The 27,240-nt window shown below is 38.7% G+C and overlaps 1 protein-coding gene across 2 annotated transcripts in view; it reads right to left on the bottom strand.

Annotated features, from left to right (window-relative positions):
• Window positions 1-27,240, bottom strand: part of NUDCD1 (NudC domain containing 1) — a 92,145-nt gene that overhangs the window by 43,580 nt on the left and 21,325 nt on the right. For both annotated transcript variants that reach the window (XM_011968373.1, XM_011968374.1), the window contains exons 3-5: window positions 11,859-12,044; window positions 8,873-9,053; window positions 4,967-5,149 (exon numbers count right to left, since the gene is read on the bottom strand). In XM_011968373.1, coding sequence (XP_011823763.1) covers window positions 4,967-5,149; window positions 8,873-9,053; window positions 11,859-12,044 — 550 coding nt within the window. The remainder of the gene's footprint in view (window positions 1-4,966; window positions 5,150-8,872; window positions 9,054-11,858; window positions 12,045-27,240) is intronic.

The raw sequence follows: 27,240 nt of genomic DNA, 5'->3' as shown, positions 1-27,240 counted from the left end.
AGCAAAAGAAAAGAAATAACTAAAATCAAAGCAGAATGGAATGAAATTGAGACCCAAATATCCAAACAAAGAATCCATGAGACCAAAAGTTGTTTTTGTTTTGAAAGGATAAACAAGATCAATAGGCTGTTAGCTAGATTAACAAAGAGAAGATGCAAATAAACACAGTCAGAAATGAAAAGGTAATTACAACCAATTCCACAGAAATACAAAAAAAAATCCAGAGACTATTATGAACCCCTGTATTACCCAAACTAGAAAATTCAGAGTAAATGGATAAATTCCTAGAAAACAATCTCCCAAGATTGAATCAGAAAGAAACTGAAACCTTGAGCAGACCAATATCAAGTTCCAAAATTCAATCAGTCATAAAAAATCTATCAACCAAAGAAAGCCCTGGGCAGATGGATTCACATCCAAATTCTACTAGACATACAAGGAAAAGCCGGTACCAATTCTACTGAAACTATTCCAAAAAAATCGAAGCGGAAAAACTCCTCCCCAACTCACTCTATGAAGGCAGCATCACCTTGATACCAAAACCAGGCAAAGACACACACACAAATAAAAATTACAGGTCAATATCCCTGATGAACACAGATGCAAAAATGTTCATCAAAATACTAGCAAGCTGAATCCAACAGCACATCAAAAACTTAATTGACTATGATCAAGTAGGCTTCCTTCCTGGGGATGCAAGGTTAGTTTAACATATGCAAATCAATAAATGTGATTCACTACATAAACAGAATTAAAAACGAAAATCATAGGAATACCTCAATAGATGAAGAATAAGTGTTCAATAAAATTCCACATCCCTTCATTTTACAAATCCTCAAGAAACTAGGCATCAAAGGAACATACTTCAAAATAACAAGAGCCACCTACGACAAACTCACAGCCAACATCATACTGAAGAGGCGAAAACGAAGCATTCCTCTTGATAACTGAAACAAAACAAGGATGCCTTCTCTCAACAGCTCTTATTCAACATAGTCCTGGAAGTACTAACCAGAGCAATCAGGCAAAAGAAATAAATAAAAGGTATCCAATTAGGAAAAGTCAAACTTTGCAGATGATATAATTCTATACCTAGAAAATCCTAAAGATTCCACCAAAAGCCTCCTGGAACTGACAAATGGCTTCAGTAAAGTTTCAGAATACAAAATCAATGTGTGAAAACCAGTAGCATTTCTACAAACCAATAATGTTCAAGCTGAGAGCCAAATCAAGAACACAATCCCATTTACTGTAGCTGCCAATAATAACAATAATAATAATAATAATAATAATAATATACCTAGGAATTCATCTAACAAGGAGGTGAAAGATCTCTGCAAGGAGAATTACAAAGCACTGCTGAAAGAAATAACAGATGACACAGATAACTGGAAAAACATTCCAAGTTAATGGGTTGGAAGAATCAATATCGTTAAAATGTCCATACTGCTCAAAACAGTCTACAGATTAAATGCTATTCCTATCAAACTGCCAATATTATTTCACAGAACTAGAAAAAACTATTCTAAAATTCATATGGATCCAAAAAAGAGCCCAAATAGCCAAAGCCATCCTAAACAAAAAGAACAAATCCAGAGGCATCATGCTAACTGACCTCGGAGTATACTACAGGGCTACAATAACCAAAAAGGGTACAAAAACAGATACACAGACCAGTGGACCAAGAAATAAAGCCACACACCTATACTCATCTGATAATCTTTGATAAAGGCAGCAAAAACAAGCAATAGGGAAAGGAGTCCCTATTCAATAAGGGTGCTGGGATAGCTGGCTAGCCATATGCAGAAAAATGAAACTGGTTCCCTACCTCTCACCATATACAAAAATTAACTCAAGAAGAACTGAAGATTTAAATGTAAGACCTCAGACTGTAAGAATCTTAGAAGAAAACCTAGGAAACACCATTGTGGACACTGGCCTTGAAAATGAATTATGACTAAGTACTCAAAAGTAATTTCAACAGCAAAAAAACTGACAAATGGTACCTCATTAAATGAAAGACTTCCTCCACAGAAAAAGAAACTATGAGTAAACAAATTATAGAATCAGAGAAAATATTTGCAACTATGCACCCAACAAAAGTCTAATATCAAGGCTCTATAAGGAACTTAAACAACTGAACAAGCAAAGAACAAATAACTCCATTAAAAAATAGGCAAAAGACATGAACAGCACTTCGCAAAACAAGACATACAAATGGCCAACATGCAAAAATACTCATCACTAATCATCAGCACTATCAAAACTACAGGGATAGTATAATCTCACACCAGTCAGAATGGTTATTAATAAAAAGTCAAAAAACAACACATGCTGATAAGGCTGTGGAGAAAAGAGAATGCTGATACACTATTGGTGGGAATGTCCATTAATTCAGCCCCTGTGGAAAGCAGTTTGAAGATCTCTCAAAGAACTTAAAACAGAACTACAGTTCAACCCTGTAATCTCAACACTGGGTGTATATATATATAAAAATAAGTAATTTTTTTGCCAAAAAGACACATGGGCTAGTATGTTCATCACAGCACTATTCACCACAGTAAAGACATGGAATCAACATAGGTGGCCATCAACAGCAGACTGAAAAAAACAATGTGGCACATATACACCATGGAATACTACACAGCCAGGTAAAAGAACAAAATCATGTCCTTTGCAGAAACATGAATATAGCAAGTTGCCATAATCCTATGCAGATTAGTGCAGGAACAGAAAACCAAACACCACATGATCTCACTTATAAGTGTAAGCTAAACACTGGGTACTCATGGACATAAAGATGCCAACAACACACACTACAGACTACTAGAGGGGCTAGAAAGGGTTGAAAAAATAACTGTTGGGTACTATGCTCAGTACCTGGGTGACAGGATCAATCGTACCCCAAATCTCAGCACCATGCAAATATACCCAGGTAAAACAACATTCACATGTACTCCCTGAATCTAAAATAAAAGTTGAAATTTTAAAAATGTATTAATTAATTAAAGGCCATGGATGTAGACTAAAGGGAAAGTCACAATTTTTTAATCACCTCCCCACTGTATACATTGTTGAATGTATACAAACACCGAAATAATTTTCTCAATTATTGGTTTCTTTGAGTACCTTTCTATGCCTTTAGAGATTGTGTTTTAGGTCTTTAAAAACATATTATTAAAATGCCAAACAGCCAATAGATAATACCAGTCTTCCTGAAGTTAACAGAAAGGAAACCAGTATATATATTAATATTCAGAAAGTATTACACATGCCAATCAATGACCAAACTACCTATAATTTTTAAAAATTACAACACTTTTCCTTTATTACTGTGAAAATCCTATGACAAAATAAACAATGAATTTGGGGGGAAGTCAAGATATAGCATGAGATGTTATCAAGAAAAACAATACCTATGGTAGTAATTTAAACACATGTGTCCCACTTAGGCTTCAATCTCTCTTGGAACTACATGGTTCCAAGTTATCTGGGCAGAATGGCTCCAAAGATTAAGGCATTCATTCTACTCCCTCACAATTGCTTACCAAAGGAATTCTAAAGACACATGATCTAGAGAAATAAATAGTTATTCTGGCTAAGCTTTAGATGAGGTTAGCATCCTAATTAGACAGAATAGTAACATTTATTCAGGAAAGGATCTTAGAGATAATCTAACAAAAAACGAATCCCATATGAGGAAACGAAGGTGTTAAAAGTCTAAAGGCCTACTAAGTTCAAGATTTGTATTCAGAGGTGCATATATTTATAAACTCTGTGGAAAATATTTTTCAATTATACACTACATTAATATTCTCAAATATTTTTCAAATAATTCATTTTTTAAGGCATCCAAAAAGAGTAAACCTAGGTTGCTCTGCTTATGGAGTAGCCATTCTTTTATTTCCTTACTTTCTTAATCAACATGATTTCACTTAAAAATAAAAAGGTAAAACCAATTTTTTAAAATAATTAATTTGTTTAACAAAAAAGGTAGATTCAAAGAAAAATATGTATAATTATTAAATATTGTAAAAATCTCTGTTAAGTAAAATATACTATTCTCTGTCTATGAACATCAGGAATATGAACAGTAATTATTACAGAGGAATGTTCTCTTGAATTGTTTTAAAAGAATGTCTGTTCTTTATTTACAAATACAAATTTCTTCTGAAGTTTCTTGTTAGTCTTATCTTTTTTTTTTTTTTTTTGAGACAGAGTCTCACTGTCGCCCAAGCTGGAGTGCAGTGGCACAATCTCGGCTCACGGCAACCTCTGCCTCCTGGGTTCAAGCGATTCTCCTGCCTCAGCCTCCCAAGTAGCTGGCACTACAGTTGCCTGGGACCGTGCCCAAATTTTTTTTTTGTATTTTTAGTAGAGATGCGGTTTCATCATGTTAGCCAGAATGGTCTCGACCTCCCGACCTTGTGATCCGCCCGCCTAGGCCTCCCAAAGTGCTGGGATTACAGGCGTGAGCCACTGTGTCTGGCCAGTCTTTTCATGCTAAAACATAACCTTCATGCATTCATTCAACATTGATAAAATTATGTGATTCTGCCCTCAAGGAACTTACTTTCAGTTTAGTATAAAAGGTAAGAACAGGTAGGTTAGCTTAATTTATTTTTAAAAATTAGTATCTTCAATATTACACTATTAATACCATCAATACTAATAGCAAATAGACATTATTTATTTATTTGATAACTATTTATTAAGCATCTAATCAAGAAAGCTAATAAACGATTTTTTAAAAAAACATTTTGGTAATAACAAAATGATCAAATTAAACCAGTTCATTCACACTATTATGGTGGTATACCTTCCAAAAGACTTCTGGAAAATATATGAGAAAATAAAGAAAAAATTATGCATTTATCTTGCCCACGTAGAACTATTAACTGGGAAAACAAAAGACAAATATATGTTTACGCAAATACAAACAAGCACTTTTAAGAATAAAAATTACCTTTGATTTTCTCTGACATGTCTTCATCCATATTTTCTTCAAGATCTTGACCAGCCTGAACAAATGTGAAAGACTTGTAGGATACAATCATTAGACCATTTCCATCGGGCTCAATAGCAGCATAATGTGGCACTGACTTTCCACAGAGAATATCACGCTTAATAATTTCATATTTTTTCTTATCTGTAAGAAGAAGTATTTTAGAACAAAACATTACAAATAAAAACTATTATCAAAATATTCTGATACTTAAATATTGATTTTAATTATAATTAAATACTTTTAATGTACTATTAAAAGGTATACTATTAAGAGTCTTTTCACAAGGTAAACAATTTACAACCTAATTTTTCTGTAAATAAGTCCCTATTTTAAAATGCTGGGTCTGGTGAAATTTATTCCTGGTTGTCCTGTCCAATGTGGTAGTCACTGGCCACAAGTGGCTACTTAAAATTAAGTAAAATTTAAATTCCTCAGTCACACTAGCCACATTTTAATTGCTCAACAGCTACACATGGCTAGTAGTTACTGCAGTGAATGGTACACATATAAGACACGTCCATCTTGGAGAAATCTCTATTAGACAGCAGTGCCCCAGAACTCCAACATGACTGGCTTACTTGGAATAACAGCTTCTGTATGACCTACCAGTCCTTGACTAAAGCCTGTCTGCCTTCTCAGCAGGTATGTGATAAGCATCTTCTGAAAAGTCACAAATTGAGGACAAGGGAAAACATGCAGTGTGGACTATTTTTCTGCCTGCTCTAACTCCTGATAAGGGGCATTTTAACAATGAAATAAATTTATAGCAGAAATAATTTTACCTACTCAAGACATTTATCTATATGCTTATAATTAAACATAAATTAGTGCTACTTTTAAGATATAAACAATTAACTGTATTCCAAAAGTTTCTGACAAATTGAATTTATTTTCCTATAAAGACAGTAATTTAAGTACTCAAATATTTTAGCTGACTCCATACTTTTACCTATACTGTTACTCTTTAAAGTGGGTTGTACTTGTAGGCTTCATACTGAGTAGTCAAAAATCACAACTCAATGTCATATTATTATGAGTGTTTACATAATAATACCATCTGTTCTAAAATATCTCATTGTTTTTACTCAAAATCCTCACCTACATTCACACATTCAATTCACACATATTTAAGGACAGGCTTGTAATTTAATGAATTAACAAAACTCCTACACTTCCCCTACAGATACATGCAGGGCCAAAAGTCCTACTTGACTTTAAAGATCCAAACACAGACATTACATATTTCTAGGGTGGCCTTTCCCAACATGCATGGGACAGAAAGGAATAGGAATTCTAAAAAACTGGATTCCATGGTTAAATATGTGGAGAAATGCTAGGTTAAAATTAAGCATAAATTTTTTTGTTTGTTTGAGACAGGGCCTTGCTCTGTTGCCCAAGCTAAAATGCAGTGGCACGATCACAGCTCACTGTAGCCTCAAACTCCCAGGCTCAAGCAATCCTCCCACCTCAGCATCCAGAGTAGCTGGGACTATAGGTGCACACCACCATGCCAAGCTAATGTTTCTGTAATTTTTGTACAGACAGGGCCTCACTATGTTGCCCAGACTGGTCTCAAACTCCTGGGCTCAAGTGATCCGCCTGCTCTGACCTCCCAAAGTGCTGAGATTACAGGTATGAGCCTCTGCATCTAGCCTAAAATTTTTACTCACAATTTTTAGCAACTTTAATATGCTTAATGTGTAATGGAGTTATTTTATGCCCACATTTTCAAACTTATGTGACCATAAATATAATTTATGAAATGTTTCATTCAAAATAGTTTACAAAAACACAGTTCTGTTAATTAAAAAGAAAAAGAAAAAAAATCATATTAGTAATAGTCTGGGAGAGAAGGAACAAGATATAAAAGAAAGATAAAGGGAACAATAAAGAGAATTAATGATTCTACAACTACAATCTTGGGAGAAAAAAGGTTAGTCTCAATGTATCTGTCCAGTTGAGGCAAAGAAATGAAGACAAAGGGGATGGAGAAGATACAGCTGGAGCAGAGTACTGCTATGTTCTGAGGCAATTTGATGAGTTACCACAGACTGAGAAAAAGATGTTACAGAAGCAAGTGTCTTGCAGAAAGGAGGAGGAATATGCATGGCAGTGTCTCCTGTAAGATTCTGAATTATATACCTTAAAAAAATTAAGGTTTCCATTATCTAAAGCAGGGGTTCTGCAAACTAGGACCCTTGAGTCAAAGCTGAATCTAGGTCTACTTTCGTATGGCCTGTGAGCTAAGCATGAATTTTATATTTTTAAATTGTTAAAATGGTAATATTTAAAGAATATTTAAATATATGTCAAAAAAAATAAAATTCAAATTTCAATGTCCATAAAGTATGATTGGAACACAGCTATACTCATTCATTTATATATTGTCTATGGCTGCTTTTGCACTGTGTCGGCATACTCGGATAGCTGTGACATAGATCTTATGGTCACCAACTGGGACTTCAAAAAAGTTTTCTAATATCTAATTTAAAGTTTAAAGTTACTGTGTTCCTCCAAAGATAAAACTACAACACCAAAAAGAACTAATAAATTATATTGAATGCTTCAAAGAATAAATCTAGGAGACTTATTCAGTTTATTTATAAACTATTTTGAGAAATCTATTAGATAGATAGACAGACAGACAGACAGACAGACAGCTGTTTGTTTTAGAATAAAAGGCAAAACCCTCTTAGGAAACAACTGCTAATGTCTTTATTGAATTGCAAACTAGTAGCTATGGTAAAGAAATATTTTTCTATAGTGATGAGTGATAATTTAATTTATATTAACTTACTCATAAATGAGTCAGCTAATAAAAACTACTGAGAAAAAGAGCATAGAGTCATTATGGAAACAAGCACTCTCAGTACTCAACTACGATTAAAAAGAAAACACTCAATGAGTCAGTAGGAACCAAGCAAAGGCAAAGAGCTTTCCTAATACCACTAAAAAAAATCCTAATTAATTAATGAGATTGTAATTTTTAAAGTCAAGTTAGAAGCTTGACAGACAGCTTCAAACAGACCAAGGTTCAAGACTATTCTAAACATGGGAGCACAGTAACAGTTTTCTTTTTTTTTTTTTTTTTTTTTTTTTTTGAGACGGAGTCTCGCGCTGTCGCCCAGGCTGGAGTGCAGTGGCGCGATCTCGGCTCACTGCAAGCTCCGCCTCCCGGGTTCACGCCATTGTCCTGCCTCAGCCTCCTGAGTAGCTGGGACTACAGGCGCCCGCCACTACGCCCGGCTAATTTTTTGTATTTTTAGTAGAGACGGGGTTTCACTGTGGTCTCGATCTCCTGACCTTGTGATCCCCCTGCCTTGGCCTCCCAAAGTGCTGGGATTACAGGCGTGAGCCACCGCGCCCGGCCTAGTAACAGTTTTCTTAAATGTAGAAACAAATGACGAAGTTCAATTAGATTTAAAAGAAATCATACTTGTAATTTAATGAAATAAAGACATTCATTTCCAAGTAAGTATTTATATTTATTTATATTTAAATTATACTATAATTTATTAACTTACATTTAGTTTTAGGTATAAATTTTTGTGTATCACACATATATATGCATATATTTTTGTATATATTAAAAATATACCTGTTAAATTATTCAAAACTTATATAACAATGTCTTCTTTTATATAAAACGCATAATTGGCTGTGGAAGCACACTGTATTTTTTTTCTATAAAATATACCTGAGGAAAAAACTACCTATACATATTCATTCCACCAGTGGTGGCAGGTGTCAGAATTGTAACACAATGCCCAAGAAAAAGCAAACAGCATTTACAGGGACAGTTTTGCGTTTCAAAATCTACTAAATAATGGCAACCAGTAGAGAGAGATTTAGATTTTGTTTTACCTTTATTTTTCTTACTGATAGTGACCCACTCCAGAGAAACATAGAAACCACTTCCTTTCATATCCAATTCCTCTTTCTCTATTCGAAGAAGTAGGGTAGCTATAGAATGTTCTTCAGCATTTAGCAATGAGATACTGTGAATTATGATAAAAGGATCCCCAAGTTCTTCATTAAACATAATCTACAAAACAAAATTAGACACACAAAAATGTGTACATAATTACATGAACACAGATAGCATAGAGGGAATACGTAAGTTTCTGGTGATTCAACAGTTACTCTGGACACTATTACAAGAAATTTAAAAAGAGAAAGGCCTTTACATAAAGACTGCGAGTTTAGATAATGTTCCCTGAGGACAGAACTTTTAAGAAAATATTTATTTGTGTAAGAAAAAACTGATCATTAGTCTTGGCTACCTTGCTTCCTCTTAGTTTCCAGATACTGTATATGAGTGTGCATATGTGTACGCTTTTTTCCTGTTTGTTTATTCTCTAGAAGTTTACAAATGCAAGAGTCAAAAACATTGAGGAATAAATCACCAAAACATGTTTCTTCTCAAAAATAAAAAAGCCTATTAGCATTTAAGAATAAGTTAATAAACTCTATTTAAAATATAATCCTAAAGTGTTTTTTGAAAAGCAAAAAAGCATCATATAAAAACACAAAATCTTACCTAAGCATCATACAGAAACACAAAATCTTATCAAATTCTTTCTTATACCACAAACACAAGATCTCAACTACTATTATATTTATAAGAGTAAATACAAAATAAAGAACGTTTTAAGGCTGCTTCCTAAACAAGATTTCCAAATAAAATATGGACAGTTGAGAAAAAGCCTAACTGAAAAAAAAGGTGGTTTAAAAAACAAAAACAAAAACAAAAACAAAAAACCCTATACCTGGAATCCCCACATATCTACTCCTACTTGAAAACTTACAAAGAAAAGTGTGCTTTAATGTCATCAACTTCCCTATGTATTTGAACATCTGCCAAAATCATTCAAGTAGTGGGCCTTCAGAATCCGTTCTTAAGATTTCCATAAACTGAAAAAGCAAAAACTTAAAAAAAAAATCCTTAAATACTCAAAACAGAGATGACAGATGAAGGCAGGTTTTTATTGGTTGATTGGGTTTTGCTTTTGTTTGGGGAACAGTGGAAACAAAAGGGAAGAACAGAAAATGACAAGTTTTGGCAGGAACAAGTAGCTAGTTTATTGTTTCTTTTTTTCTTTCTAGTATGAGTGAAAGGAACTGGAATGAAACCAAAAGAGTAGATGGCATACTTTTAAAAATTGTTAGGCTGATGTTTCTAGTTTTCTGAACAAGCTCAGCATCTAAATTGTGATACCGCAGATACACAGCGCTTCCATGGTACTAGAGGCAATACATTTGGAAAGCAAGCTGTCTCCTTTAATTTCTCTTTTTAAACTTCAGTAATCGCCACTACTACCCTTGGCCCCCTTTCCCCTTACCATGCTCCATAATCACTTCCACTTTCAGCTTCTTCTCTTTTACACTAATTACCCTAAAGTTCTAAAACCCTCCTAAATTGTTTCTTAAAAGTGACTAATATAACACAGTATCCCTCCCACCTCCATTAATGCCCAAGTCTCCTCCCTCTCCTATCAGTACTTAGTCAAAACTATTATCAGCTGAAAACATCTGCTAAGGGAGCTTATCTCATTAGGGCAGTATACACTAAAGAAGCCACAGGTATATTTAAGTTTTTAATTTATTTAAAAGATATTATTGAAGTCCTAATACATGCCAAGGGGATATACAAAACAAAACCAAAAGAAGTATAAGTTCATATAAAATAATGTGTGGTATTATTTTTAAGATGAAAGTGAGCCAAGTAGGTTTGTCTTGTTCAAAATCTACAGAATCCATACAGCTCAATACCATATAAATTCCCACTCTATCTCTCCTGTCCATTATTCTCAAAATACCTTCCAACTGTTTCAGGTAGCTGTGCTACATACCACATTACTTCTGTTTTTCAGAAAAATTAAAGTTGTTACTAAAGGCCAAAACAGAAATTGTCACAGTGAATATTTGAAACTGTGAATGCAACAGGCTCTTGTAAATAGGCTACTGCCGTTCTGGTTGTTTACTGTGTATTTTGAACATACTATAATTTGGTAGTATAACCTTTAGTATAACTTAGTAAGGTAGGTAAACTATTTGGTTCTAAGACCTCCCTGGTTTTTTTCAAGTAACTAAAGCCTGGTCTTTGCAGGCATCTGTTGGTCAGATGAAATTATTTTATAAGATATAAATATATTAAGCTCGCATCTCTTTACCCAGAACTAAAGGCTACCTGCTGAGATTCAGACGGTAGCAATATTACAATACACTTATTAGCATAACTCAAAGGAGCTGAAGCAGTAAACTAAATCTTTTGATTATCTGCTTGGCATCATTTTCTTCTACTTTTAAAAACTGTAGTTCTAAAGAAATTAATTCCTTATTTATTACTATTAAAACGCCAACCTACCCTTTAGATTTATATCTAACTTTTTAAATTAAAGTAAAAATGTTGTCTTGGAAATTGGCATGTAACTATATATTTATATCATATATTTTTCTAAATAGAGAATATTCTGGTAATTTGACCACTATTTGACCAATGTAAACATCCCAGCAAATCTAACATAATGGTAGAGGAGAAAAACGTCTCTTCAAAAAGGAAGAGGCAATGTCAACGCTTAGTGAAGTACTCTACGCATATAAAATAACTGCTGAAAAATGAATGCAATTCTTGACAACTGCACTGACTCCAGATCAAAACAGGAATGGTTAATGTAACAGTTTGTGAAAAATATACATTTTATAATTTAGTTAAAAAGAGATCCAAAACATTATATATCAAACAACAGATGACATGTAAACCATACTTGAAAAGTGTCATTTTAAAATAAGTCGGGTGTAATTTACATATACTTCCTGGACTTTGCATAAGTCTCAAACAAACCCTCACCTCCCATTTTTCAGAAGCGCTATTTCCACGTTCACCTGTTCCAATGACATATAATCTTCCAGTTCCATCTGACAAGGTAACCCAGGTAGAAGATGTGAAATGGATAGATGCACAAAGACGGTTGTCACATGCTGTCAAATCTGTAGGAAGTCGAAACACCTCTCGTGGTTTTCCTAAGGCAGTGTCCTAAAAAGAAGACCAAACATTATACATTAATCTCTTCCTCTTCACTGATCCACACACACACAAAATAAATATCTGCAGTGTGGTGGTTTCTCTCCTTTTTAAGAGTTGGGGTCTAATTCCTTTTCCTCTGAGTGTGAACTGTCCTACTGATTAACTTTTAACAAAAATACATAGATGTGACAGATGGTATGTGACTTCAAGAACTAGGTCATAAAAGACTACATTTTCTACCTCACTCTCTCTCGGATCGCACATTCTGAGGGAGGCTAGCTACCATGCTATGAATACGCTTAAGGTAGCCCCATGGACAGACCCACATGGGGAGGAAATGACCGCTCTTGCCAACAATAAGCATTCCATGAGTTAATCATTTCGAAAATGTATGCTTCAGCCCTAGTCAAGGCTTCGGATGACTGCAGCCCTGGCTATCATTTTGGCTATAAACTCATGAAAAAATCATGAACCAGACCACCCACCTGAACTACTCCCTGATTTCTGACCATAGAAACTGATACGATAAATGGTTATTGTTTCAAGTCACTAAGTTTTGAAGTTGTCGTATAATGACAGAAAACTAATACAATGCAGTAATCTAGTTTTCATTCTCTTTATTTTAGAGTTAAAGATCAGTATTTTTAACTTACTAGTTAGAAATACCACATCATGTTCAAAAGAGACAACAGTCTGCAGTATGAAAACACTACATTTAGCCTACTACGAATCTACGTTTTTGTTAACAAATTTTAATTGGGTCTATGTACTTATAATGTAAAGCTATGAGTTGCTGCTAGGGTTTGAATGTTGTATCCTCCCCAAAAGCTGACTTAAAACCTAATCACCAAAGTGATGTTACTAGAAGTTAGGACCTCTAGTCATTAGGGCTCCACACTGGTGACTGGGAATAAGTAACCTTAGAGAAGGGACCGAAAGAGGGAGTTTGTCTCTTTTTCCCCCTCTGCCTTCTGTCATGTGAGGGCATATTATGCCTCCTTTCTGGAGAATGCAATGTTCAAGGCATCATCTTGGAAGCAAAGACTGAATCCTTACCAGATACCAAACCTGCCAGTACCTGGATCTTAGAATTCTCAGCTTCCAGAACTCAGAGAAATAAATTTCTGTTCTTTATAAATTACCAATTCTCAGGTATTTTGTTACAGTAGCACAAATGGACTACAACAGTTACATCATTAAAATGTTTCACAAGAGAATACATTTTTAAAGGTCTATAATTCAGAAAATAAACTTCCTCTCATATACCAAACTGCACTCAAATTCAACCATTTGTTTTTGTTGCTGAACTCTACAAGTTTTTCTATAGGAGAAAAGTAATCCTTTATATCCATATTTCATTCCCTGCTCCTAGAACTTAGATCTATATATGTTATAATATTTAAATAAACTGTATACAATGTCCTTACGAGCCACAAAATTTTTGGTGACTCATTTTTTCTTTCTAAAGCACCTAATTTAGCTTTCTCCAAAACACCACCTTTCCTTCCTTTCATATTTCACTGCTTTACATAAATTAAATTAATACACAATGGCAAGCTGAGTTCACATTAAGTTTGCAGAATGATCAAATCTGAGTATCAGTGATCTAAAACCACAAGCAAGAAACAGAATCATACCAGTATAGTACTAAGTAGCCTATTAGTAGTAAACATTAAGCTTACTGTGATCTTCCATCAGTATGTTTTACAGAGAGAATAGAGACTACCAATTAACCCATTCAGTATGTTAAGTGGAGGTCAATTAAGATAAATTTTACCGTAGGTCACATCATTTAGAGGATGATGTGGTATTTCCAGTTAGTGAAAAAAAAAGAAAATAGACTAGTCCACAAATGCTACTGGGACACCAGAGAACTTCTGGGAAAAATTAAACTTATTCTCTCCCTCATACCATAAACGAAAATACGCCATATTCCAGTAGATCAAGTGTCTAAATGTGGTAAAGGAAAAGGAAAATAATACTGTTTTTATAATCTCAGGATGGAAAAAGTCTTTCTACATGTAAATAAAAGGCATGTAGAAGGAAGGGAGATAAATATAACTCAGGGCTAATATGTACAACATAAAAAGAGCCCTTAAAACTTAACAAGAAACATGATTATTTAAAATGTTTAGGGGGATGGGCAGATCATGGCAGACAGGAGGCAAGACTAGATTACAGCTCCAACTCTGATGGACAGAGCAGCCTGTGGAGCCTCACATCATGATGTTTTGCTCCAGAATGAATGCAGGAATAAATCAGGAAAGGCGAGAGAACCCACAGACCCTCTGAAGGAAGTGGATTGCTCCTGCAGGACCCAGGAGACACCCCAAATACTGTTAGTACCCAAACTGTGGAAGTGGGAAAGAGAGATCCCTCAAACACACACCCCCACTATGGAACCTGAAGGTCTAGGTTACGGGAGAAAATTCTGACCTTACCTGGAACTGAGTCAACTGAGAGAGCTGAGCAAAATACAGGGGTAGAGAAAGCAGCAGGGAAAGCCCTGTGAGCTTGCTGGGTTCCCTAATAAACCATTTCTGCCTGTCCTCACAGGGGTCCTTTGGGAGGGCGGCCAGAGGCACCGGGAAAAGGCCACAGGGAAACGGAATCGCCAGCTGAATTTTGTAACATTTTGAACTGATGGAGAAGTCTCCTGGAAAAGTCTGCTTCCCAGAATTCAGGGAAGGGCATGAATCTGGTGGGCAGACTCCACAGGCGGGTGAAGAAGGAAAGCCATATTTGCTTTAGCAGCTGGGAAACGGGTAGCTGGAACAAGTTCTCAGTCCTGCTTGCCCACTGCCTGGAAACAGACTTGGTGTTGTTGGCAGGGGCATGGTGGGAGTGACACAGGCCCCTCGGATTGCATGGGAGTTTGGTGAGACCTGTGACTGCCTGCTTTCCCCCACTTCCCTGACAATCTGCATGACTCAGCAGAGGCAGCCATAATCCTCCTAGGAGCGTAACTCCATTGACCTGGAAACCTCACCCCCTTTTCGCACAGCTCTTCCTGAACACGCCCAAGAAGAGCCTGAGCTCAGACACACCTAGCCCTGCCCCCACCCAGTGGTCTTTCCCTACCCGCCTGGGGAACTCTAGACAAAAGGCATATACTCTTGGGAGTTCTACAGTCCCCATCCACTGTTTGTTCCTCCCCATACTACCACAGCTGATGCTCTCTGGAAAGTACCACCTCCTGACGGGGAGTCAACCAGCACAAAAATAGTGCATTAAATCACCAAACCTAAGAACCCTCAGAGTCCATTTCACCCCGCTGACACCTCCACAGGGACAGGTGCTGGTATCCATGGCTGAGAGACCCACAAATGGTACACAACACAGGACTCCATGCAGACAACCCCAGTACCAGCCTGGAGCCTGGTAGACTTGCTGGGTGGCTAAAGCCAGAAGAGAGATAACAATCACTCCAGCTCAGCTCTCAGGAGGACACATCCATAGGAAAAGGGGGAGACTACTACATCAAGGGAACACCCCATGGGACAAAAGCATCTGACAACAGCCTTGAGTCCTTGACTTTCCTTCTGACAGAGGCTACCGAAAGGAGAAGGGACCAGAAAATCAAGTCTGGTAATATGACAAAACAAGGTTCTTTAACACCCCCCGAAAATCACAGTGGATCACCAGCAATGAATCCAAACCCAGAATAAATCCCTGATTTACCTGAAAAAGAATTCAGGAGGTCAGTTATTAAGCTAATCAGGGAGGCACCAGAGAAAGGCAAAGCCCAACATAAGGAAATAAAAAAAAGATACAAGAAGTGAAAGGGGAAATATTGGATGAAATAGCATAAATAAAAAACAATCAAAACTTTAGGAAACAATGGACACACTTATAGAAATCCAAAATGCTCTGTAAAGTCTCAGCTATAGAATCAAACAAGTAGAAGAAAGAAATTCAGAGCTCGAAGACAAAGTCTTTGAATTAACCCAATCCAACAAGGACAAAGGAAAAATAATAAGAAAATATGAACAACGCCTCCAAGAAGTCTGGGATTATGTTAAATGACCAAACCTAAGAATAATCGGCATTCCTGTGAAAGAAGAGAAATCTGAAAGTTCGGTAAACATATTTGGGGGAATAATCAAGGAAAACTTCCCCGGCCTTGCTAGATACCTAGACATCCAAATACAAGAAGCACAAAGAATATCTGCGAAATTCACTGCAAAAGGATCGTTGCCTAGGCACAAGCTATCTAAAGCTAAGACGAAGGAAAGAATCTTAAGAGCTGTGAGACAAAAGAACCAAGTAACCTATAAAGAAAAACCTGTCAGATTAACAGATTCGTCAGCAGAAGCCCTACAAGCTAGAAAGCATTAGCGCACTATCTTCAGTCTTCTCAAACAAAACAATTAACAGGCAAGAATTGTGTATCCAGTGAAACAAAGCTTCATATGTGAAGGAAAGATACAGTCTTTTTCAGACAAACAAATGCTGAGAGAATTCACCACTACCAAGCCACTGTCAGGCCTCTGAGCCCAAGCTAAGCCATCATATCCCCTATGACCTGCATGTATACATCCAGATGGCCTGAAGCAACTGAAGATCCACAAAAGAAGTGAAAATAGTCCTAACTGATGACATTCCACCATTGTGATTTGTTCCTGCCCCACCCTGATATTCTCCCTGGCCCTTAAGAAGGTACTTTGTAATATTCTCCTCGCCCTTAAGAATGTACTTCCTATGCCTATCCCAAACCTATAAGAACTAATGATAATCCCACCACCCTTTGCTGACTCCTTTTTCGGACTCAGCCCGCCTGCACCCAGGTGAAATAAACAGCTTTGTTGCTCACACAAAGCCTGTTTGGTGGTCTCTTTACAGAGATGTGCGTGACATTTGGTGCTGAAGACCCAGGACAGGAGGACTCCTTTGGGAGACCAGTCCCCTGTCCTCGCCCTTACTCCGTGAGAAGATCCACCTACCACCTCGGGTCCCCAGACCAATCAGCCCAAGGAATATCTCACCAATTTCAAATCAGGTAAGCGGTCTTTTCACTCTCTTCTCCAGTCTCTCTTGCTACCCGTCAATCTCCCTCTTTTGCTACCCTTCAATCTCCCTGTACTTCCAATTCCAGCTCTTTTTCCTCTCTAGTAGAGACAAAGGAGACACATTTTATCCATGGACCCAAAACTCTGGCGCCGGTCACAGACTCAGGAAGACAGCCTTCCCTTGGTGTTTAATCACTGCAGGACGCCTGCCTGATCACTCACCCACACTCCATTGGTGTCTGATCACTGTGGGGACGCCTGCCTTGGTCATTCACCCACATTCCCTTGGTGGCAAGTCAATTGCAGGGATGCCTGCTTTGGCTGCTCACCCACATTGCAGGCCAGGGCTGCTCCCAACCTCCCTTCTCCATGTCTCTACCTTCTCTTTTCTCTGGGCTTGCCTCCTTCACTATGGGCAACCTTCCACCCTCCTTCCTCCTCCTTCTCCCTTAGCCTGTGTTCTCAAAAACTTAAAACCTCTTCAACTCACACCTGACCTAAAACCTAAGCGTCTTATTTTCTTCTGCAACACCGCTTGGCCCCAGTACAAACTTGACAATGATTCTAAATAGCCAGAAAACGGCACTTTTGATTCCTCCATCCTACAAGATCTAGATACTTCTTGTAATAAAATGGGCAAATGGTCTGAGGTGCCTGACGTCCAGGCATTCTTTTACACATCGGTCCCTTTCTAATCTCTGCTCCCAATGAGACTCGCCCCAAATCTTTCTTCTTTCTCTCCTGTCTGTTCCTTCAGTCTCCACCCCAAGCTCTGAGTCCTGTGAATCCTTCTTTTCTACAGAGCCATCTGATCTCTCCCCTCCTTCCCAGGCTGCCCCTCGCCAGGCCGAGCCAGGTCCCAACTCTTCTTCAGCCTCTGCTCCCCGACCCTATAACCCTCCTATTACCTCCCTTCCTCACACCCAGTCTGGCTTACAGTTTCCCTCTGTGACTAGCCCTCTCCCACCTGCTCAACAATTTCCTCTTAGAGAGGTAGCTGGAGCTGAAGGCACAGCCAAGGTTAATGATGCTCCTCTTTCTTTATCAGAACTCTCCCAAATCAGTTAGCTTTTAGGCTCGTTTTCATCAAATATGAAAACCCAGTCCAGTCCATGGCCCGTTTGGCAACAACCCTTAGACGCTTTACCGCCCTAGACCCAGAGGGGCGAGAGGGCTATCTTATTCTCAATATGCATTTTATTACCCAACCCGCTCCCTACATTAAAAAAAGCTCCAAAAATTAGATTCTGGCCATCAACCCCACAACAGGACTTAACTGACCTCACCTTCAATGTGTACAATAATAGAGAAGAGTTGCAATTACTTGCCTCCGCTGTGAAAGAAACCCCAGCCACATCTCCAGCACACAAGAATTTCAAAACGCCTAAACTGCAGGGGCCAGGCATTCCTCCAGGATCACCTCCCCAAGGATCTTGCTTCAAGTGCCGGAAATCTGGCCACTGGGCCAAGGAATGCCCGCAGCCTGGGATTCCTCCTAAACCGTGTCCCATCTGTGCAGGACCCCACTAGAAATCGGACTGTCCAACTTGCCCAGCAGCCACTCCCAGAGCCCCTGGAACTCTGGACCAAGGCTCTCTGACTGACGGCTTCCCAGATCTTCTTGGCTTAGCGGCTGAAGACTGACACTGCCAGATCACCTTGGAAGCCTACAGGACCATCACAGATGCTTTGGGTAACTCTTACACTGAAGGGTAAGTCCGTTCCCTTCTTAATCAATACAGAGGCTACCCACTCCACATTACCTTCTTTTCAAGGACATAAATTACCTCCATAACTGTTGTAGGTATTGATGGCCAGGCTTCTAAACTCCTTAAAACTCCCCAACTCTCATGCCAACTTGGACAACATTCTTTTATGCACTCCTTTTTAGTTAGCCCCACCTGCTCAGCTCCCTTATTAGGTCGAGACATTTTAAGTAAATTATCTGCTTCCCTGACTATTCCTAGGCTACAGCCACACCTCATTGCTGCCTTTTCCCCTAGTTCAAACCCTCCTTCACATCCTCCCCTTGTATCTCCCCACCTCAATCCACAAGTATAGGACACCTCTACTCCCTCCTTGGCAACTGATCATGCACCCCTTACCATACCATTAAAACCTAATCACCCTTACCCCGCTCAATGCCAATATCCCATCCTACAGCACACTTTAAAAGGATTAAAGCCTGTTATCACTCGCCTGCTACAGCATGGCCTTTTAAAGCCTATAAACTCTCCTTATAATTCCCCCACTTTACCTGTCCAAAAACCAGACAAGTCTTACAGGTTAGTTCAGGATCTGCACCTTATCAACCTAATTGTCTTACCTATCCACCCTGTGGTGCCAAACCCATATACTCTCCTATCCTCAATACCTCCCTCCACAACCCATTATTCTGTTCTAGACAAACCTAGTTGACTCCACAAATCCTAAATCATTTCCCCACTCCCCTTTCCATTCCTTAAAAAACAGCCCTAAAAGCTGCTCCGACACTAGCTCTCCCTAACTCATCCCAACTTTTTTCATTACACACAGCTGAAGTGCAGGGCTGTGTGGTCGGAATGCTTACACGAGAGCCAGGGCCGTACCATGTAGCCTTTCTTTCCAAACAACTTGACCTTACTGTTCTGGGCTAGCCCCCACATTATTCCTGATACTACACCTGACCTCCACGACTGTATCTCTCTGATCCACCTGGCATTCACTCTATTTCCCCATATTTCCTTCTTTTCTGTTCCTCATTCTGATCACACTTGGTTTATTGATGACAGTTCCACCAGGCCTAATCGCCACTCACCAGCAAAGGCAGGCTATGCTATAGTATCTTCCACATCTATCCTTGAGGCTACCGCTCTGCCCCACTCCACTACCTCTCAGCAATTCTAACTCACTGCCTTAACTCGGGCCTTCACTCTTGCAAAGGGACTACAAGTCAATATTTATACTGACCCTAAATATGCCTTCCATACCCTGTACCACCATGCTGTTATATGGACTGAAAGAGGTTTCCTCTCTATGCAAGGGTCTTCCATCATTAATTCCTCTTTAATAAAAACTCTTCTCAAGGCCGCTTTACTTCCAAAGGAAGCTGGAGTCATTCACTACAAGGGACATCAAAAGGCATCAGATCCCATCACTCAGGGCAACACTTATGCTGATAAGGTAGCTAAAGCAGCCAGCTTCCAACTTCTGTCCCTCAGCGCCAGTTTTTCTCCTTCTAATCGGTCACTCCCACCTACTCCCCCACTGAAACTTCACCTATCAATCTCTTCCCACACAAGGCAAATGGGTCTTGGACCAAGGAAAGTATCTCCTTCCAGCCTCACAGGCCCATTCTATTCTGTCGTCATTTCATAACCTCTTCCATGTAGGTTATCAGCCACCAGCCTGTCTCTTAGAACCTCTCATTTCCTTTCCATTGTGGAAATCTATCCTCAAGGAAATCACTTCTCAGTGTTCCATCTGCTATTCTACTACTCCTCAGGGATTGTTCAGGCCCCCTCTCTTCCCTACACATCAAGCTCAGGGATTTGTCCCTGCCCAGGACTGGCAAATTGACTTCACTCACATGCTCCGAGTCAGGAAACTAAAATACCTTTTAATCTGGGTAGACACTTTCACCGGATGTGTAGAGGCCTTTCCCACAGGGTCTGAGAAGGCCACCGCGGTAATTTCTTCCCTTGTGTCAGACATAATTCCTTGGTTTGGCCTCCCTATCTGTATACAGTCTGATAAGGGAATGGCCTTTATTAGTCAAATCACCCAAGCAGTTTCTCAGGCTCTTGGTATTCGGTGGAACCTTCATACCCCTTACTGTCCTTAATCTTCAGGAAAAGTAGAACAGACTAATGGTCTTTTAAAGACACACCTCACCAAGCTCAGCCTCCAACTTAAAAAGGACTGGACAGTAATTTTACCTCTTGCCCTTCTCAAAATTAGAGCCTGCCCTCGAGATGCTACAGGGTACAATCCATTTGAACTTTTATATGGACACACTTTCTTGTTCGGCCCCAACCTCACCCCAAACACTAGCCCTGTAGGCAACTATCTTCCAGTCCTCCAGCAGGCTAGACAGGAAATTCGTCAGGCTGCAAATCTTATTAAAAAACTGACCCCTCAAACTCTGCAACCTCGGTGGACCAGACCCCGTTAGTCATCTATAGTATCCCAATGGCTGTTCATCTGCAGGACCCCCCTCATTAGGTTCATAGTTCCAGAGTAAAACCGTGCCCATCAGACAGTCAGCCTGATTTCTCCTCTTCCTCCTGGAAGTCGCAAGTACTCTCCCCTACTTCCCTTAAACTCACTTACATTTCTGAAGAACAGTAATAACCCTTATGAGCCTAATACATCCCTTCATTCTATTAGGTCTACTCGTCCTTACCCGACTTTTTGCAACAGGGCTTTACGGCTTTACGCAGTCACTCTCACTACTTGGACTGCACCCCGAAAACTTGTCATCCCTACTATCTTCTGTCCAGTCATACTCCTATTCAGCATTCTCAACTACTCATAAATGCCCCGCCCTTGTTTACACTGCCAGTTTACACTTTTCTTCCAAACCATCATACTGGACATCTTCTGGTACTATCCCCAATCTACCACTCTTAACTCCCTCTTGAAGTGGATGGATGATCTTTGCTGACAGGGTACATTCCAATACTTTCACCCTGATGAAGTCCTATTCTTTACTTTTATACTCACTCTTATTCTTCTTCCCGTTCTTATGCCACCGTCTACCTCTCCCCAGCTATCTCTAGCACACTATCAATCTCACCCACTCTCTCCTAGCAGTTTCTAATCCTTCTTTAACAAACAATTGCTGGCTTTGCATTTCTCTTTCCTCCAAAATCGCCAAGGCCTCTATTTACTCACTGCTAAGAAGAGGGGACTCTGCACAATTTTTTAATGAAGAGCGTTCATTACTTAAATCAATCTGGCCTGGTATATGACAACATAAAAAAAGACTCAAGGATTGAGCCCAAAACCTCGCCAACCAAGAAAATAATTACACTGAACCCCCCACCAGACACTCTCTAATTGGATGTCCTGGGTCCTCCCAATTCTTAGTCCTTTAATACCTGTTTTCCTCCTTCTTTTATTCAGAGCTTGTGTCTTCCATTTAGTTTCTCAATTCCTATAAAACCACATCCAGGCCATCACCAATCATTCTATACGACAAATGCTCCTTCTAACAACCCCACAATATCACCCCTTGCCCCAGGAAAATCTTTCTTTGGTTTAATCTGTCCCACTCTATGTTGCCACATTGCCCCTAATCCTGCTCGAAGCAGCCCTGAGAAACATCACCCATTATCTCTCCATATCACCCCCCAAAAATTTTCACCACCCCAACACTTTGCCACTATTATGTTTTGGTTTTCTTATTAATACAAAAAGACAGGAATGACAGGCCTCTGAGCCCAAGCTAAGTCATCATATCCCCTGTGACCTGCACATATACATCCAGATGGCCTGAAACAACTGAAGATCCACAAAAGAAGTGAAAATAGCCTTAACTGATGACACTCCACCATTGTGATTTGTTCCTGCCCTACCCTAACTGATAGGATATATTCTCCCCTGCCCTTAAGAAGGCATTTTGTAATATTCTTCCCATCCCCGCACTTAAATAGGTACTTTGTAATATTCTCTCCGCCCTTAAGAATATACTTTGTATGCCTATCCCAAACCTGTAAGACCTAATGATAATCCCACCACCCTTTGCTGACTCCTTTTTCGGACTCAGCCCGCCTGCACCCGGGTAAAATAAACAGCCTTGCTGCTCACACAAAGCCTGTTTGATGGTCTCTTTACATGGATGCGTGTGACAGCCACCACTATGTAACTGCTAAAAGGAGCTCTATATCTTGAAACAAATCCTAGAAACACATCAAACCAGAACCTGTTTTAAGCATAAATCACTCAGGACCTATAAAAAAATACAATTAAAAAACAAAAACATGTATACAGGCAACAAAGAGCATGATGACTAGAATGGTACCTTACATCTCAATAGTAACATTGAATGTAAATGGTCTAAACGCTCCACTTAAAAGATACAGAATTGTAGAATGGATAAGAATTCACCAACCATTTGCTGCCTTCAAGAGACTCACCTAACACATAAAGATTCACATAAACTTAAGGTAAAAGGGTGGAAAAAGACATTTAATGCAAATAGCACCAAAAACAAGCAGGAGTAGCTATTCTTATATCAGACAAAACAAACTTTAAAGCAACAGCAGTTAAAAAAGGCAAAGAGGGACATTATACAATGATAAAAGGCCTTGTCCAATAGGAAACTATCACAATCCTAGACATATAACGACCTAACACTGGAGCTCCCAAATTTATAAAACAATTACTAATAGATCTAAGAAATGAGATAGACAGCAACGCAATAATAGTGGGGGACTTCAATATTCCTCTAATAGCCCTACACAGGTCAAGACAGAAGGTCAACAAAGAAACAATGGATTTAAACTATACCCTGGAACAAATGGACTTAACAGATACATACAAAACATTTCATCCAGCAACCAGAGAATATACATTCTATTCAAAACCATGTAAATACATGGAAATTAAAAAAAACTTGCTCCTGAATTATCATTGGGTCAAAAAATGAAATCAGGATGGAAATTAAAAAATTATTTGAACTGAAGACAACAGTGACACAACCTATCAAAACCTCTGGGACACAGCAAAGGCAGTACTAAGTGGAAAGTTCATAGCCCTGAACACCTATGTCAGAAAGTCTGAAAGAGCACAAATAGACAGTCTCAGGTCACACCTCAAGGAACTAGAAAAACAAGAACAAACCAAACCCAAAACCAGCAGAAGAAAGCAAATAACCAAGATCAGAACAAAACTAAATGAAATTGAAACAAACAAAAAAATACAGAAGATAAAGGAAACAAAAAGTTAGTTCCTTGAAAAGATAAATAAAATGGATAGACCATTAGCAAGATTAATCAAGAAATGAAGAGAGAAAATCCAAATAAGATCAATAAGAAACAAAATGTGAGATGTTACAATTTAAAAATTACCAATAAAAAAAAGTCCAGGACCAGGCCGGGCACGGTGGCTCATGCCTGTAATCCCAGCACTTTGGGAGGCCAAGGCGGGCAGATCACGAGATCAGGAGATTGAGAACATCCTGGCTAACAAGGTGAAACCCCGTCTCTACTAAAAATAAAAAAAAAATTAGCTGGGTGTGGTGGCTGGCACCCGTAGTCCCAGCTACTCCGGAGACTGAGGCAGGAGAATGGAGTGAACCCAGGAGGTGGAGCTTGCAACCAGCCGAGACAGCGCCACTGCACTCCAGCCTGGGTGACAGAGCGAGACTCCATCAAAAAAAACAAAAAAACAAAAAAACAAAAAAAAACCAAGTCCAGGACCAGACAGATTCACAGCAGAATTCTACCAGATGTTCAAAGAACTGGTACCAATCCTATTGACACTATTCCACAAGACAGAGAAAGAGGGAAGCCTCCCTAAATCATTCTATGAAGCCAGTATCACCCTAATACCAAAACCAGGAAAGGACATAACCAAAAAAAAAAAAACACTACAGACAGATATCCTTGATGAACACGATGCTAAAATCTTTAACAAAATACTAGCTAACCGAATCCAACAATGTATCAAAAACATAATCCACCATGATCAAGAGGGTTTCATACCAGAGATGCAGAGATGGTTTAATATACACAAGTCAAAAAATGTGATACACTGCATAAACAGAATTAAAAACAAAAATCACATGATCATCTCAATAGATGCAGAGAAAGCATTCAACAAAATCCAGCATCGCTTTATGATTAACTCTCAGCAAATTCGGTATACAAGGGACATACCTCAATGTAATAAAAGCCATCTATGACAAACTCACAGCCAACATAATACTGAATGGGGCAAAGTTGAAAGCATTCCCTCTGAAAATTGGAACAAGACAAGCATGCCCACTCTTACTACTCCTCTTCAAATAGTACTAGAAGTCCTGGCCGGAGCAATCAGACAAGAGAAAGAAATAAAGGGCATCCAAATCAGTAAAGAGAAAGTCAAAATGCCGCTGTTTGCTGATGGTATCTGTTTACCTAGAAAATCCTAAAGGACTCCTCCAGAAAGCTCCTAGAACTGATAAAAGAATTCAGCAAAAGTTTTCGGATACAAACTTAATGTACACAATTCAGTACCTCTTCTATATACCAATAGCCACCAAGCTGAGAACCAGATCAAGAACTCAACCCCTTTTACAATAGCTGCAAAAAACAAAAACAAAACAAACAACACATAGGAATATACCTAAACAAAGGAGATGAAAGACCTATACAAGGAAAACAACAAAACACTGCTGAAAGAAATCACAGATTACACAAACAAATGGAAACACATCCCACACTCATGGATGGGTAGAATCAATACTGTGAAAATGACCATACTGCCAAAAACAATCTACAAATTCAAGGCAATACCCATCAAAATACCACCATCATTTTTCACAGAATTAGGAAAAAAAAAACCATATGTAACCAAAAAACAGCCCGCATAACCCAAGCAAGACTAAGTTAAAAGAACAAATCTGGAGGCATCACATTACCTGATTTCAATCTATACTATAAGGCCATGTCACCAAAACATCATGGTACTGGTATAAAAATAGGCACACAGACCAATGGAAAAAAAGAGAGAATCCATAAACAAACCCAAATACTTATAGCCAACTAATCTTCAACGAAGCAAACGAAAATACATAGTGGGGAAATGATACTCTTTTCAACAAACAGTGCTGGGATAACTGGCCAGCCACGTGTAGGAGAATGAAACGGGATCTTCATCTCTCACCTTATACAAAAATCAACTCAAGATGGATTAAGGACTTAAATCTAAGACCTGAAACTATACAAATTCTAGAAGATAACATTGGAAAAACCCTTCCAGATATTGGCTAAGGCCAGGATTTCATGACCAAGAACCCAAAAACAAATGAGATTAAAAACAACGATAAATAGCTGGGACTTAATAAACTATAAGAGCTTTTGCACAGCAAAAGGAACAGTCAGCAGAATAAACAGATAACCTACAGAGTGGGAGAAAATCTTCACAATCTATACATCCAATAAAGGACTAATATCCAGAATCTACAACGAACTTCAACAAATCCGCAAGGAAAAAAACCAACAATCCTATCAAAAAGTAGGCTAAGGACGTGAATAGACAATTATTCTTTTATTTTATTTTATTTTATTTTGAGATGGAGTCTCGCTCTGTTGCCAGGCTGGAGTGCAGTGTTGCGATCTTGACTCACTGAAACCTCTGCCTCCTGGGTTCAAGTGATTCCCCTGCCTCAGCCTCCCGAGTAGCTGGAACTACAGGCGCGCATTACCATGCTCGGCTAATTTTTTATATTTTAGTAAAGATGGGGTTTCACCATGTTGGCCAGGATGGTCTCAATCTCCTGACCTTGTGATCCGCCCGCCTTGGCCTCCTTGTAATCCCAAAGTGCTGAGATTATAGGCGTGAGCCACCATACCCAGCCATGAATAGACAATTCTTAAAAGAAGATACACAAATGGCCAAAAAGCATATGAAAAAACACTCAACATCACTAATAATCAGGGAAATGCAAATCAAAACTACAATGTGATACCACCTTAGTCCTGCAAGAATGGCCATAATCAAAACATCAAAAATAGTAGATGTTGGTGTGGATGCTGTGAACAGCAAACACTTCTGTGCTGCTAGTGGGAATGTAAACTAGTACAACCACTATGGAAAACAGTATAAGGATTCCTTAAAGAACTAAAAGCAGAACCTCTGTTTGATCCAGCAATCCCACTACTGGGTATCTACCCAGAAGAAAAGAAGTCATTATACAAAAAAGATACTTGCGCACGCATGTTTATAGCAGCACAATTTGCAACTCCAAAAAAGTGGAACCAACCCAAATGCCCATCAATCAACGAGTGGATAAAGAAACTGTGGTGTATATATATGACGGCATACTGCTCAGCCATAAAAAGGAATGAATTAATGGCATTCACAGTTACCTGGATGAGACTGGAGACTTATTATTCTAAGTGAGGTAACTCAGGAATGGAAAACCAAACATTGTATATTCTCACTCGTAAGTGGGAGCTAAGCTATGAGGATGCAAAAGCATAAGAATGACACAATGGACTTTGAGGACT

This window comes from Mandrillus leucophaeus, unplaced genomic scaffold (genome assembly GCF_000951045.1).
Source record: "Mandrillus leucophaeus isolate KB7577 unplaced genomic scaffold, Mleu.le_1.0 Scaffold840, whole genome shotgun sequence".
NCBI lineage: Eukaryota > Metazoa > Chordata > Mammalia > Primates > Cercopithecidae > Mandrillus > Mandrillus leucophaeus.
Note: the sequence above shows the minus strand (reverse complement) of the source record. Positions and strands in the feature narration are given on the sequence as shown.